The sequence below is a fragment of the Carassius auratus genome, chromosome 22 (genome assembly GCF_003368295.1).
Source record: "Carassius auratus strain Wakin chromosome 22, ASM336829v1, whole genome shotgun sequence".
NCBI lineage: Eukaryota > Metazoa > Chordata > Actinopteri > Cypriniformes > Cyprinidae > Carassius > Carassius auratus.
This window is the reverse complement of record NC_039264.1, coordinates 10468979-10485075: the sequence shown is the minus strand read 5'-3', so window position 1 is coordinate 10485075 and position 16097 is coordinate 10468979. Positions and strand designations below refer to the sequence as shown.

The following is a 16097-nucleotide window of genomic DNA, read 5'->3' as shown; positions in this document are numbered from 1 at the left end:
TGCTGCTGAAATTTGTTCGTAAGAAATTTGCATCATGATGAAATGGCATTACAGGCTGATATTACACCACTGACTTACAGGCAATTGAATATCTTTCAAGGACATGTCTTTTGAAGATTTATTTTTTTAATTGTATCAATCCCAGTTGTGTATATAGCTGATTTTATCCCCATGTTAATTTAGGATATTGTGATGGCTGCCTCCCCCCTAATTATCATCGGCAACTCGTCCTTTCATTGCCGCCCTTCACCAGGCTCACGAGAGGAGTGGGTGTGTGAAAATGGAGGGGCGCTGGATGAGCCAGTGCTGGCGGCATGTGATGGGGCACACCTGATGCAAATGGAGCCTCATCACCACCGCTGTTTAAAAGCCCAACACGCCTCTCCTCGAGAGACCTGTCTGTTCCCCGTGCATGCAAGCTGGTGTCCTTGTGGGTCCAGGAAGGGTGTGTAGAGGGACTCCCTTTTATTTCCCTGTTTTGGTTTATTTTCTGTTAATAAAAGCCTCGCCGAGGCCTATCTGTCATTTGCTCCTTCCACCACAATATAGATACATAGTTGTGTAATAACTGCACAATAAAATAAAAGTATGTCAGGATGGCTCAGTTGTTTTAATGTGCCACTAGTGGGTGGACGAATCTAGATTAATGTGAGATATGTAAAACATTTAAATTAATGCAGGAACTGGGTTATGCAAATTTATAAATGTAAAGTTTATCACAACAGAATGTTGCTGTTTTTCCCTTATTTCATTTAGAATCTATGAATTTTCTGTTAGATTTCATTATTCAGGGAGAGCATTAACAATTTTAAATACTGAAACAATGATGAAAACATTCACCTCAACAATTAAATATGATGAATAAATGAATAAAATCTCATATACTATACATATATACACAACAGTAAGAGACATCACAGTTTGTTTAACCATCTCTAAACTGTAAAAATATAACTGTAAAAACCCTGCTAATATTTCAGAAGGTTAGAGTTATTTTTCACAAGAGTTGATTTATAAATACAAACATTTGAACAATTTATATATATGGACACATTTGTGGTGTAATGCATGTTAAAATGATTGATGTGCTTCATGAGTTAGATATGGAAATTGACTTTTGAATCAGTGAATATAGTGGTTTAAGCAAATTGTAATGTCCATTAAGAAAATTAAGTCTCGAATATGAGCCTGACAGTTCTCAAATGATTAGCCATTGTGCACATAGTCTGTTTCACAACTTCTTAAATCATGCTTTTCAGTTGCATTTACATTTTGCTCGTGGGCTTTACCAATTGTTTCTTTTTCAAAATGTCTTGGTCAGCATCAGACTTCAGCTTGGAGGGAGATTATGTATTGGGTGGCCTTTTCCCTTTACATGAAATTGAACAAGAAACAACCCTGTTTTCCGCAGAGACCACCGAATGTTTCAGGTAAGCAATTATCTTTTACCAGTCTTGGGTTATTGATGCACAATATTTTAAATCAAAGTAGAATTTCTTCAAAGTCCTCATTGCTTAACTGAATTTTAAATTGCATGCTATTAACGTCCTCACTTCTGTTTTCAAGGCACATTTCTTCAAAATTTGGCTATCACATGTTGCAAGTAATGAGGTTTGCTGTTGAGGAAATTAATAACTCCACCACTCTTCTGCCCAATGTTTCTCTGGGCTATGACATTTTTGACTATTGTTCTAATATAAAGAATTTCAATTCAGCCTTACGTTTCATCTCAAATAATGGCTCAATTAAACCTAAAGAAAAACTCAACAACTATAAGCCTAAAGTGATTGCTTTAACAGGACCATATGGAAGCACAAGAACTATGACTATTGCACCTCTGTTCACAATGGACCTTATACCAATGGTAAATGATCTTCTTTTTATACAGTACACAATAAAATTCTTAAACACTTGCTTCCTATCACATCACTATATACATATATATGAGTGTGTTTTTCTCTCTCTCTCTCTTTCAAAGGTTAATTATGGAGCTTCTACCTATCCATTAAGCAATAAACTCCAGTATCCTTCTTTTGTAAGAACAATTCCTAGCAACAAAGACCTGATAGAGATGATTATTCACATCATACGGTGGTTTGGATGGAACTGGGTTGCCTTTCTTGGTAGCCAAGACGATTACAGTTCAGATGGACTAAAGCTGTTTAATGAGTATATAAGCAATACTGGTATTTGTTTGGCCTATCAAGAGCGTCTAAGTCTAAATGCAAACTACAGTCTAACGCTTAAAAAGATTGATATCCTCAACATCAATGTCATTGTAGTTTTTGCTTTGCCACAATATGCAAGCAAATTTATCAAAGCAGCTATAGCAAACAACATCCAAGACAAAGTATGGATTGCAAGTAATGCATGGTCTATGAATCAACAGCTTCCAAGAGAGCCAGGAATTGAGAAAATTGGCACAATCATTGGCATTACAGAGAGACTGTTGTCATTGCCCGGATTTAATGAATTTGTCTATAAAGCCAGAGGAACAACTGATGTTGGCCATAATGATGCTGAGGGTGATGTCAAGAGTAAGACATGTAATCAAGTTTGTCATTACTGCTCATTGCTGACTGCAGAGGAGATTATAAATGAGAATCCCTCACTTTCCTTTGCCATCTATTCTGCCATATATACAATAGCTCATGCATTACATAAAGTACTGCAGTGTGACATCAATGAATGCCAGAAAAATACAATGGCTAAGCCACACATGGTAAGTGAACTAATATGAATCCATGACAAGTTGAATCAGTATTATACATTATATTATTGCTTATATTATTTAATTATTACATTCAATAATTTAATAAATGAATAAAACAAAAGTAATATAAATTTTATTTAATGTATCATAACATTAATATCATATAATATTGACCATATAGTTATATACATTATTTGTCTTTTTTATTTCTTTACACACCTCACAACAGCTTCTGGGAGAAATAAAGAAGTTGGATTTTATACTCAATGGCCGTCAGGTGAAATATGATGATCATTTTGATCCAGCTATCAGTTTTGCAGTTGTGCTTTGGCGCACTGAAGTGAATCCTCCACAGTTTCAGATGGTGGGCATATATGAGAAACATCCAGAAATTACTTTTACTATTGATAACACTCTCCTTACCTGGCATGACAATGGTTCTGTAAGTATTTTTGTTATCTAAATATTTAGCTTTATAGATGACAGTTTTCTCAATCAGTTTATAAATTTTGCCAATGAGGTTACTCTGGAATCAAAATGTACTGCAAGTTTCAAAATTCAAATCTAATACCCGAAGATTTTAAATCAGGACAATCATGATGTTGCAATTTCACCTCAACACCCACCTTGACATGGATAATGGTTTTATGTAGTGATACCTTATTTCTATAGTCCATTTTAGACATTCTACTAACAGCAGTGGTGTGCCCAGACCTCCCGAGGGGCAGGGGCAAAAGGCGGCACAATTGCGGACCAGGGGTGGGGGTTTGGAGTCTGTATGGGTTTGTATCCCCTCGGCTAGGGGTGGGCGATATGATAAAAATCTAAAATTATATTTATTTATTTATTTAAGAAATATCATGATTTTATTGCAATTCCTTGTCATGTTGGCTTTTCTGTTTAGCAAGCTGTTTGAGCATCACAGTCAAATTAATTTCCCTATTATAAAGCCCTTTTAAGGTAACAAAATATGAAAAGGTATGGCAGATATTTAGGCCAAAGTGCATAGGTAAAGATCAAAAATTTTGTCATTATTTTATATTTTTATTATTATTATGTTTTTAGATACAAATTACAGATACAGATATTACACAAATAAAATAAAGTTATAGTTTTTTTTTTCCAGGTACAACAGGTTAGCAGGAGCAAAATGAATTAATAAATATACAAATAAAACACTATATACATTGATTCCTATTAAAGCAGCTGTATTAATTTATTTTTAGTTAAGAGTATTGAGTGATTTTTCTCTCGGTTTTGCGTGTTTTATTAATATTAAAGGAATAATTCACCCCAAAAATTAAATAGTGTTTTATTTTTTATAGCTTCATGTACAGTACTCACTCAAAATTTGTTTTAAACCTGAATGAGTTTCCTTCCTCTCTTAAACAAATGCTATTTTGAAAAAGGTGGAAAACCAAAGAGTTGCTGGTTCACAGTTCCTACTATCAAAGTCAATGGTGGACCAGCAGCTGTTTGGTTACACAGATTCTTCAAAATATCTTATTTTGTTTTCAGCACAAGAAGTTAACATAGGTCTGGGACAACTGTCCACCGGTTCCGGTTCCATTAATGCCAACAATGTGTTCAAGTCTATGCAAAAGAATGTCGTGGTCAATTGTGTCTAACGCAGCACTAAGATCTAATAGCACTAATAGAGAGATACAACCACGATCAGACGATAAGAGCAGATCATTTGTAACTCTAAGGAGAGCAGTCTCAGTACTATGATATGGTCTAAATCCTGACTGGAAATCCTCACATAAACCATTTTTCTCTAAGAAGGAATAAACAGGTCCTTCTCAAAAAAATAGCATATTGTGAAAAAGTTCATTATTTTCCATAATGTAATGATAAAAATTAAACTTTCATATATTTTAGATTCATTGCACACCAACTGAAATATATGTTTTTTTTATTGTTTTAATACTGATTATTTTGGCATACAGCTCATGAAAACCCAAAATTCCTATCTCAAAAAATTAGCATATTTCATCCGAACAATAAAAGAAAAGTGTTTTTAATACAAAAAAGAGGGGAAAACTTCAAATAATTATGTTCAGTTATGCACTCAATACTTGGTCGGGAATCCTTTTGCAGAAATGACTGCTTCAATGTGGCGTGGCATGGGATTCTGGAAGTCCTCACATAAACCATTTTTCTCTAAGAAGGAATAAACAGGTCCTTCTCAAAAAAATAGCATATTGTGAAAAAGTTCATTATTTTCCATAATGTAATGATAAAAATTAAACTTTCATATATTTTAGATTCATTGCACACCAACTGAAATATATCAGTTTTTTTTATTGTTTTAATACTGATTATTTTGGCATACAGCTCATGAAAACCCAAAATTCCTATCTCAAAAAATTAGCATATTTCATCCGACCAATAAAAGAAAAGTGTTTTTAATACAAAAAAAAGTAAACCTTCAAATAATTATGTAAAGTTATGCACTCAATACTTGGTCGGGAATCCTTTTGCAGAAATGACTGCTTCAATGTGGCGTGGCATGGAGGCAATCAGCCTGTGGCACTGCTGAGGTGTTATGGAGGCCCAGGATGCTTCGATAGCGGCCTTAAGCTCATCCAGAGTGTTGGGTCTTGCGTCTCTCAACTTTCTCTTCACAATATCCCACAGATTCTCTATGAGGTTCAGGTCAGGAGAGTTGGCAGGCCAATTGAGCACAGTAATACCATGGTCAGTAAACCATTCACCAGTGGTTTTGGCACTGTGAACAGGTGCCAGGTCGTACTGAAAAACGAAATCTTCATCTCCATAAAGATTTTCAGCAGATGGAAGCATTAAATGCTCCAAAATCTCCTGATAGCTAGCTGCATTGACCCTGCCCTTGATAAAACATAGGGGACCAACACCAGCAGCTGACATGGCACCCCAGACCATCACTGACTGTGGGTACTTGACACTGGACTTCAGGCATTTTGGCATTTCCTTCTCCCCAGTCTTCCTCCAGACTCTGGCACCTTGATTTCCGAATGACATGCAAAATTTGCTTTCATCCGAAAAAAGTACTTTGGACCACTGAGCAACAGTCCAGTGCTGCTTCTCTCTAGCCCATTTCCTGCACACGCCTGTGCATGGTGGCTCTGGATGTTTCTACTCCAGACTCAGTCCACTGCTTCCGCAGGTCCCCAAGGTCTGGAATCGGTCCTTCTCCACAATCTTCCTCAGGGTCCGGTCAGCAGTCTTACCCATGATTGCGGTTTTGAGTAATGAACCAGGCTGGGAGTTTTTAAAAGCCTCAGGAATCTTTTGCAGGTGTTAAGAGTTAATGAGTTGATTCAGATGATTAGGTTAATAGCTCGTTTAGAGAACCTTTTCATGATATGCTAATTTTTTTTAGATAGGAATTTTGGGTTTTCATGAGCTGTATGCCAAAATCATCAGTATTAAAACAATACAAGACCTGAAATATTTCAGTTGGTGTGCAATGAATCTAAAATATATGAGAGTTTATTTTTTATCATTACATTATGGAAAATAATGAACTTTTTCACAATATTCAAATTTTTTGAGAAAGACCTGTAATTGTGAGGATACCACCTTTTCTAGTATCTTGAACAGAAAAGGGAGATTTGAGATTGGTCTATAATTAACTAGTTCTTTGGGGTCAAGTTGTGTTTTTTTTTAGGAGAGGCTTAATAACAGCCAGTCTGAAGGTTTTGGGGGCATGTCCTAATGACAATGAGAAATTAATAATAGTCAGAAGAGGATCTATGACTTCTGGAAGCACCTCTTTTAGGAACTTAGATGGTATAGGGTCTAACATACATGTTGTTTGTTTAGATGATTTAACAAGTTTATACAATTCTTCCTCTCCTATAGTAGAGAATGAGTGGAACTGTTCCTCAGGGAGGTCTATAGTGCACTGTCTGACGGCTGAATGGTTGCAATTTTATCTCTAATAGTATCGATTTTAGAATTAAAGTAGTTCATAAAGTCATTACTGCTGTGAAGTTGGGAAATGTCAACACTTGTTGAGGCTTTATTTTTCGTTAATTTAGCCATTGTATTGAATAAATACCTGGGGTTATGTTTGTTTCCTTAACCTCTCTTAAGCATAAAGGAGCAACTGTATTTAAAATGCTAAAAAAGAGAGTCCATAGTTTCTGTTACATCAACAAGTTTTTTTGAGGTTTTGGATATGCTAAGGAATTCATATACATCAATAAGATAACTTAAAAAGCAGTCTTTTGAGGTAGAAGTTATGGTTCTTCCATACTTGTAACAATAAGTAGAATTTACAATTTTGGCTATATGAAGTTTGCACAAAACTAAATAATGATCTGAGATATCATCACTTGGCTGCATAATTTCAACACTATCAACATCATTTCCATGTGACAGTATTAAATCTAGAGTATGATTTCCACAATGAGGTCCTGAAACGTGTTGTCTAACCCCAATAGAGTTCAGAGTGTCTATAAATGCTGATCCCAATGCATCTTTTTCATTATCAACATGGATTTTAATATCACCAACTATTAAAACTTTATCTGCAGCCTGAACTAACTCAGATATAAAATCACCAAACTCTTTAATAAAGTCTGTATGGTGCCCTGGTGGCCTGCACACAGTAGCCAGTACAAACATAACAGGGGATTTATCATTAACATTTGTTTCTCTGGATAATGTTATATGAAGCACCATTACTTCAAACGAGTTATACTTGAAGCCTGTCCTCTGAGAAATCCTGAAAATGTTGTTATAAATTGAAGCAACACCTCTCCCTTTGCCTTTTAGACGTGGCTCATGTTTATAACAGTAATCTAATAGTGATGGCCGATTCGTGAACGAATCGTTCAATTTAACCGGTTCTTCTTAGTGAACCGGTTGAACCAGTTCACCAAATCGAACTGAATCGTTTGAAACGGTTCACGTCTCCAATAAGCATAAATCCACAAATTACTTAAGCTGTTAACTTTTTTAACGTGAGTCAGAATAAACCAATATCCCGGGGTAATCCATTTACTCAAACAGTACACTGAATGAAATGCTGTGAAGACCGAACTGAAGATGAACACCGAGCTGAGCCAGATAATGAACAAACATGCCCACTGCTGGAGCAGTTTTCGTTCTCGAGTCAAGAACCGGTTGCTTCGGTTTTCGGATCACCAGTACACTCAACCGAGAATCGTTTCTGTCGGACGAGTCCGATTTGAGAACCGATGAGCTGATTCTCGTTCTCGAGTCAAGAACCGGTTGCTTCGGTTTTCGGATCACCAGTACACTCAACCGAGAATCGTTTCTGTCGGACGCGTCCGAATTGAGAACCGATGAACTGATGATACTGCGCATGCGTGTAATTTTGTAAGTATTTTGTTAAACATCGGAAAGTGTAATAAAATAACTATATTTTATTTTGATTTTTTTTATTATTATTTTTTTTAGATTAATGTTTCCAATCTGTATTTTGTATAAAGTATATGCCAAATGGGTTTTCAGGTAAGTTGGACAATAATTAAGACTTTAGACTCTTATGTTTAATAGGAATAAGGGATTTATGAGATATCTGTAGGCCTACTGTATTTATAGTTAATGATGACACATTCACAAATTGAGTTTGTAGTAAACAGAACATGAACACGAGTAGAGCAGCTGATGAAACTGAACTGCAGCACGTGCCGGTTAGAGCGATTCTCGTTCTCGAGTCAAGAACCGGTTGCATCGGTTTTCGGATCTTCAGTACACTAAACCGAGAATCGTTTCTGTCGGTAACCGTCCGAATTGAGAACCGATGAACTGATGATACTGCGCATGCGCGATTCAGCGTGAAGCCAACAGACTCACAGCATGTCTGAACCGAAGGGATTCTTTTGGTGATTGATTCTGATTCTGTACTAATGTTTAGAGCGCGGGTATTTCGAGGGCTTGGATGAAGGGCAATCTGGCAAAACGTAAGTTCATTTAATAACAAATACATCGCAATGGATTATGTTTAGTAAGTGGATCATGGTTTCTGCGCTGATGACACCTAATTTACTTTATATCTTCAAGACTTAAATCCTCATATGTACATTATTGCTGTTACTGTATTTAGGTGTTGTTGCAAAACCCAAATGTAAACTTTTCATGATTATGAGGTTTTAACTGACTAAAGTTATGATTACCGACTTTATATATTTGAATGTTTGATAGACGTGATGCAATTACGTCATCTCCAATGACGTCATTACGTAGAGCGTGAAAGAACCGATGAACCGGTTTTTTCAACCGGTTTATTCAATCGAACCGTCCGAAAGAACCGGTTCGCGGAAAAGAATCGAACTTCCCATCACTATAATCTAAGTGACATGACATTCAGCCAAGTATGGTGACCCATACTCAGAATTTGTGCTCTGCATTTAACCCATCCGAAGTGCACACACACAGAGCAGTGAACACACACACACACACACACACACTGTGAACACACACCCGGAGCAGTGGGCAGTCATTTATGCTGCAGTGAGCGGGGAAGAGATGGGGATTCGGTGCCTTGCTCAAGGGCACCTAAGTCATGGTATTGAGGGTGCAGAGAGAACTGTGCATGCACTCCCCCCACCTACAAATTCCTGCTGGCCCAAGACTCGAACTCACAACCTTTTGATTGCCAGTCTGACTCTCTAGGCCATGACTTCCCAACAATCTTGGGGGGTGGACTCATTTAAAATAATGTAATCATCAGGTTTTAGACAGGTTTCTGTCAAACAGAGCACATCTAGATTATGATCAGTGATCATATTATTTACAAAAAGTGTTTTCGTATAAAGGGATCTGATATTCAATAAGCCAAGCTTTATCATTTGTTTATCCGTATTGCATCGGTTTTCTATTTTTTGAACCTCAATTAAATTGTTAATCTAAACTTGTTTGTTTTTTTTTTTGTTTTTTTTTTTGTATTTTCTAGTTCGGGGAACAGACACAGTCTCTATAATAATAATAATAATTCCTTACATTTATATAGTGCTTTTCTAGGCACTCAAAGCGCTTACATAGTCAGGGGGTATCTCCTCATCCACCACCAGTGTGCAGCATCCACCTGGATGATGGGACGGCAGCCATAGTGCGCCAGAACGCCCACCACACACCAGCTTACTGATAGAGAGGAGAACGAGTGATGAAGCCAATCAGCAGATATGGGGATTGTTAGGAGGACATGATGGTCAGAGGCCAATAGGCAAATTGTGATATCTATAGTGTGATATCTAGGTGAAAGAGTCTCTATGTGCTGAGAATTAACTGACCTCTGTGACGTGAGGCGGCTAGCAGACGGTCGGTTTAGCCAGTCTGTCTGCTTCCTTACATGGGCCCCAGTTAGTCAAGTATAAACTCTAAGACTATTTGACATATTTCTAGAGAGAAGAGTGGCGCCACCCCAGGAGGGATGAAGACCATCTCTTTTCAACAGGTCGGTTCTGCCCCAAAAGCTCATCCAATTGTCTATGAAACCTATGTTATTCTGTGGGCACCACTTGGACATCCAGCCATTGAGTGATGACAATCTGCTATGCATCTCATCACCATGGTAAGCAGAGAAGGGACCAGAGCATATTACAGTGTCTGACATCATGCTTGCAAGTTCAAACACCTCTTTAATGTTATTTTTAGTGATCTCCGTGTGGTGCCTGGTTTCTCTATATTCACATTCCGTACAATAGAATCACCAATAACTAGAGCACTTTCATCAGGTTTCTCAGTGGGTGCATCACTGAGTGGGAGAACCTGTTTAAAGTTTTAATGAGAACAGAAGAGCGGTGTTTTGACCCATGACTATGCTGCCTCACTGTCACCCAGTTGCCCTGCTGCAGGGGCTCTGTTGCCGGAACCGAACAATGTACAGGAATCCCTGAGCTAGACGCACCCAAAGCCGTATCTAGAGCCCTGACATTCTTACTGTCCTCATATAGTTATAGTTATAGTTTGGATACGTGTCTCTAATTCTAAAATCTTCTCTGTGAGCCAAACTATTTCCCTGCATTTATCACAAGTGAATCCCTCATCTGCGTCAGAATTAGATAAACTGTACATGTGGCAATAGGTGCAAATAACAATAGCAGGAGAAGCCATTACTCACCGTGCTTGATGAAATATTCTTATCACAGTTGTTTGATGAACTTGTGAAAAACTGGAGTGAGAGAGAGGAGAGGAAAAAAGAAAACAGTGATATGTTCAAATGAAAACACTAGTGACAAGCTAACGAGTGTGAACGCAATTCAGGTGTACTGCACTCACAGATATAAAATAAAAGTGAACGATCAAAATTAGTCTGATAAGATTGATCGATAATATCAGAAATATGGTGTGAATTAAGTTATATTTTATCACAAAACAAACAGAGAGTGATAGTAAGATAAAGATAGAGAAAAAAAACAGCTACACGGAGCTACGATAAGCTACAGCAAGGCCAGCAGACCAACACAGGAAGCAGAGAAAACACGGTCCAACAGCGACACCCACACCCACATTACCTTTTATGTAATCAATGAGGTGTGTTCAGAACTGATGTTTGTCCATCAATCACAAGATGTAACGATGAGGCTGAGGCAGTATTAGAATCCATTTGCAGAAGTTTACTAGGGAAAGATCTTAGAGACAGAGTCGTTAAACCAGGCAAAGAGACAGTACCGTAATGGCTGTCCAATCTTTCAACATGCACAAGGGGAATCCAAAAAGCAGATAAACGAGTAGGTGAGCGAATGGGTAAAGCAAAAACATCAGTCCAATCAGGCAATAAATCCAATGGGGGAATCCAAGAAGCAAGAACGTGAAAACAGGCAGAATCAAACAGGCAGTCAGCATAATCAGTGGGAAAACGCTTGATAAGGCATGTAAACTGGCAATACTTAACAATGAGTAAACACGCTGACGTTAACCCTGCATCTTAACTGGGACTCAGCAATCTCCTGTGCTCTCCATCCTGCCTGTCCATAATATGATACCATAGCAACTTTTTTTTTTTTTTTTTTACAGTAACGCAAATAGTTACTTTCCCTGGTAACGAGTTACTTTTATTATAGAGTAATTCAGTTACTAACTCAGTTACTTTTTGGAACAAGTAGTGAGTAACTATAACTAATTACTTTTTTAAAGTAACATCCCCAACAGTGGATGTGAGAGACTTTGAACTGCTTATTGAGTTACTGAAGAGAGCTGTAATGCATTTTTCTTTCTATGAGTGCTACGCTGCTCAAGCTGCGTGGCAATCCCAACCACCTGCGGATTTAGCTACTGTCCTTCTTCTCCATGGTCTCCACTGAATTCATAGAGCAGGGCAGGTCTGCATCCCTGTTCAGAATGCCTGGGACATGGGTTACCCATTACAACAAAATGTGTCATCTGTTCCATACTAAAAAAATTGTAAGCTAAAGCATGAAGCTCAGAGGAGCACTTTTCTCCTTGGCAGTTGATATATCCTACAACTGTGCTACTGTTGCAAAGTGCCAGAACATGATGCCACTGCAAAAGGGACAGAAAATGTTTAAGAGCATTCCATACTTTAATGTTTAATTGTGGTCAGATAAAGAAGAGACTTGCCGCTAGTATAACAAATTTGTTTTGGGGGAAAATTGACCTGCCGCTACTTTAACTGTTTTGAAAAGTACGAAATTTTCGTGCATTTAAGGCAATTTTATAATTTGTGTTGTATTGTATTTACTGATCTTAGTTTGGAGAAATGTGTAAAATTGCTTGAAATTAATGGTAACTTTAATAACACATTTTCCCATTCCTGAAAGGTTCCTTTCTCGAACTGCTCTGTTGAATGTAAGGCGGGATATTCAAGGCAACCTGGAGGTTTTCATAGCTGCTGTTTTACTTGTAAAAAATGCCCGCCTAACACCTATGTGGATTCTTCTCGTAAGTACCTTAGGCAGCAGACAATGGCAACTTGGAATTTAAAGAGGTAGTCCACCACAAAATGGAAAATCTGTCATCATTTACTTACTTTCATGTGGTTCCAAAGCTGTATGAATTTCTTGTTCTTTCTGCTGAACACAAAATAAGATATTTTGAAGAGTGTTAGTAACCAAATAATTGCCTATTGAATTTTCAATTTTATTTTTATCCATAGTCAGTGGAAACTGTTTGGTTACCAAATACCAACATTTTTCTAAATATGTTCTTTTATGTTCCTCAGAAGAAAGAAAGTCATGCAGGCTTGCAATGACATGAGGGTGTTTAAATGATGGCAGATTTTTTATTTTCGATGCGGCTCTCTTAAAGCTCCCTCAGTTAATTCTACAATGAAATATTTTAAGTTAATGGTGTTATTTTGAAGTGTGATATTCAAACTCAAAATATTTCCCACATCAAGTTACAGTTATTAAAAATACTAATTAATATTCCTATTATTTTACTTTTTTTTAGGGGACCATTATACCTGTTTTCCTTGTGCAGAGGGTGAATGGTCTGATGAGGGCAGCTCAACATGTCAGACACGGACTATTGTCTATCCTCAGTTTACAGAAATCCTCTCCATCATTGTCATGGTTTCTGCTGCATGCCTAATTATTCTCCTTATTGCCATATTCTGTCTTTTTGCCTACAATTACGACACACCAGTGGTGAAGTCGGCTGGTGGCAGCATGTGTTTCCTCATGCTGACCAGTTTGATTTTGTCTAGCATAAGTGTGTTCTTTTTCTTTGGAAAACCCACATTTGTATTTTGCCTCCTGAGAAATGTCATATTTGAATATTTCTTCACTGTCTGTATTTCCTGTTTGACTGTCCGTTCCTTTCAAATTATTTCTGTTTTTAAAATGGCTACTCAGTTCCCTAAGGTGTACAGTCTTTGGGTAAAACACAATGGCCAGTGGCTCTTCATTGCATTTGTTTCTTTCATGCATTTAATATCTTGTGTGATATGGATGACTGTCAATCCTGTCAAAGCCATTGCTGACTCATGGACTTTTAAAGACCAAATTATGCTCATCTGTGAGATGGGGAGCACTATATCATTTACCATAGTCATGTTTATAAGTTGGTTTATTGGTTTCTTGTGTCTCCTGTTTTCTTATATGGGAAGGGATCTACCGAAAAATTACAATGAGGCCAAATCAATAACCTTCAGTCTCATTTTGTACTATCTGACCTGGATTGCTTATTTCACAGCATACCTCTCTGTCAAAAGCAAATACATTATCATTTTGAATGCAGTGGCTCAGGTATCCAGTATAAATGGAATTCTCTTCAGTTATTTCATACCAAAATCTTACGTCATAATATTCCAACCACAAAAGAACACTCCTGCATACTTTCAAACTTCTATTCAGACATATACCCAAACAATTAGTAGGACCTAGACTCATACATTAGATATGTTTAGTTGTGTTGTATACAGAAGTTCAACTCTTTACTTTTCAACTTCACTTTTATGTTACCACAGTTTAAACATCTCCTTGTGCTGCTTGATATTGCAAACTGGTGTCTCTTCAAACAGGAAAATCAAAGTTGGCACACCACAGCTCCAAAAGTAGAAACATGTTTAATTATTTTCTCACCACAGGTGACGCTAAAAGCTCCTCATCAGACAATGAACACACACAAAGAGTTGTCCCTTTTCCTTGTGTATTTTAGTGACTTTTTATTTTTCTGGGGAAAGGTTTCCTAAATATCAGCAGATGTGAACCTACAGATTTTATGCAATTTTTATTTATATGCTTTTGCGAAATAATGATTTGTTGTCTTTAAGATAGTTTAAAGAGTATATGTCTGTAAACTGTTAGCTATGTATTTTGGGGTGTATGGGAAAGTAGTGTTATATGTTTATTATGATGTTACTTTTTGATTACTTTTTTGCATATTTTGTTAAGAATGCATATTAATAAAGTATCAAAAAAAAGAGCTACATCTTTGCCCATATAACAGCATTTCATGAAATAAGCAATACTAATATACTTCACATATCAGTCAATGGCAGAGGGTGAACCAACTCAAGGTTAAGTATAGCCTAATGTTAATGTAATAAGAACATAAGATACACTGGAGCATTGACCCACGTCTAGGACAACTCACAGGTTTAGCACCCAGTTCAAGACAGCAGTCCAAAACAGTTAATTGATAAGTTCACGTCATCAATTAACAAAGAGTCTGAAGTATGGTGTTTCACATGAGCAACAGAGTTCTGCTGTTATGTCCCCACCAATGTCTAAATCAAATATACGCCCTTAGTATTGAGTGAATTGAGTGTGAATTCAGCACTATATGCAGCTCACGCTCACATATGAACCAGAAAGTCACTTTGTCAAGGGTGATGACATATTCAGTCATAATGACATATATCCTGCCGATTTATGAATTTTGATACAGATATTTTATACTCACCAACAATACCATGCACATCCTTTATATGTAGGACATTTCTGATCAATTAAACTAAAATGCAGTTTTTGTTTAGGTTAGAATAGAGTCACATCACAATGTGCATTAATTCAACCACACAGCCTAAATTAGACAGGCTTTTATAATATAGCCCTCTTCAAGAAGGCAAATCTTTTTTTTTAAGAAAAAATCTACATGTTCATATATTTATAATCTAAATAGATTAATATAGATTTTTGCATGGCAACGTATACCTTCACTTAGTTCTTAAAACAGCAATACTGACTGATTTTCGATTACATTTGTGCTGATGTTTCATGTAAATATGAATATTTTGCAATCTAGGTGTATTCATGTTTTATAAGTAAATGCTAAGGCATGTACGTTCATCTCTCAAAACTGATGTAATAAAGACTGTGGCAGGACAGATTAGACTGTGGAGGACTATATAATGTAGTTCACGGTTCCTCACTTACCTGTAATTTTCTCGTAGATCTAAAGACTTGTATTAGCTTGTTCAGTTGTTTAATTAGGGCTGAAGGCAGCTAAACTCAGTAGAGCAGTGGCATTGCTTGACTGCATTTGAGGAACGCTCAAAGTTAATGAATGGGAAACATTGCATAAAGCCATATTGCAAATTCTGCAAAGGCCTCTTAAATAAATAAAAGCCTTTGTTCTAAGATTTAAAGATAAAAACTTATGACTATAGAGGGATAAAAGCTGAATTAAACATGTTTAAGACTTGTGAGGATCTACTTAAACACAAAATCTGCAAAAAAAAAAAATAATATATATATATATATATATATTTAATTATAGAATTTTACTTTTTTTCTTTTTTTACTTTTAAAGGTGCTTAAAATATCTATATTAAAATGAATTAAATTTAAATAACGTTTTACATTTGAATTAACTGTTTTAACTTGAATGTAAACATTTTATAATTTTGTTATCATTTTATAATCTTGTTATTTTCCGATTATTTAGGATCCAAATTCTTTCAGACATACAGTAAATGTTTTACAACATTGTGCTGTTTTTACTTTCTGTTTGTTTTTGTACT

General features: G+C 36.5%; 1 protein-coding gene across 1 annotated transcript; it reads left to right on the top strand.

The window, feature by feature from the left end:
• The first annotated feature begins 1248 nt into the window (after window positions 1-1248).
• Window positions 1249-14016, top strand: LOC113039672 (taste receptor type 1 member 1-like). The gene is made up of 6 exons (XM_026197669.1): window positions 1249-1430; window positions 1567-1864; window positions 1979-2722; window positions 2943-3155; window positions 12451-12571; window positions 13082-14016. Exons 1-6 carry the CDS (start codon window positions 1249-1251, stop codon window positions 14014-14016), a joined length of 2493 nt encoding a protein of 830 aa, XP_026053454.1.
• Window positions 14017-16097: the final 2081 nt, after the last annotated feature.

Excerpts from the sequence above, each read along its gene's own strand:
- LOC113039672 (XM_026197669.1), top strand. The coding sequence starts at position 1,249 with ATGCTTTTCAGTTGCATTTACATTTTGCTCGTGGGCTTTACCAATTGT. Across the intron at positions 1,431-1,566 it reads GAGACCACCGAATGTTTCAG|GCACATTTCTTCAAAATTTG; the intron begins GTAAGCAATTAT and ends TCTGTTTTCAAG. Across the intron at positions 2,723-2,942 it reads CAATGGCTAAGCCACACATG|CTTCTGGGAGAAATAAAGAA; the intron begins GTAAGTGAACTA and ends ACCTCACAACAG.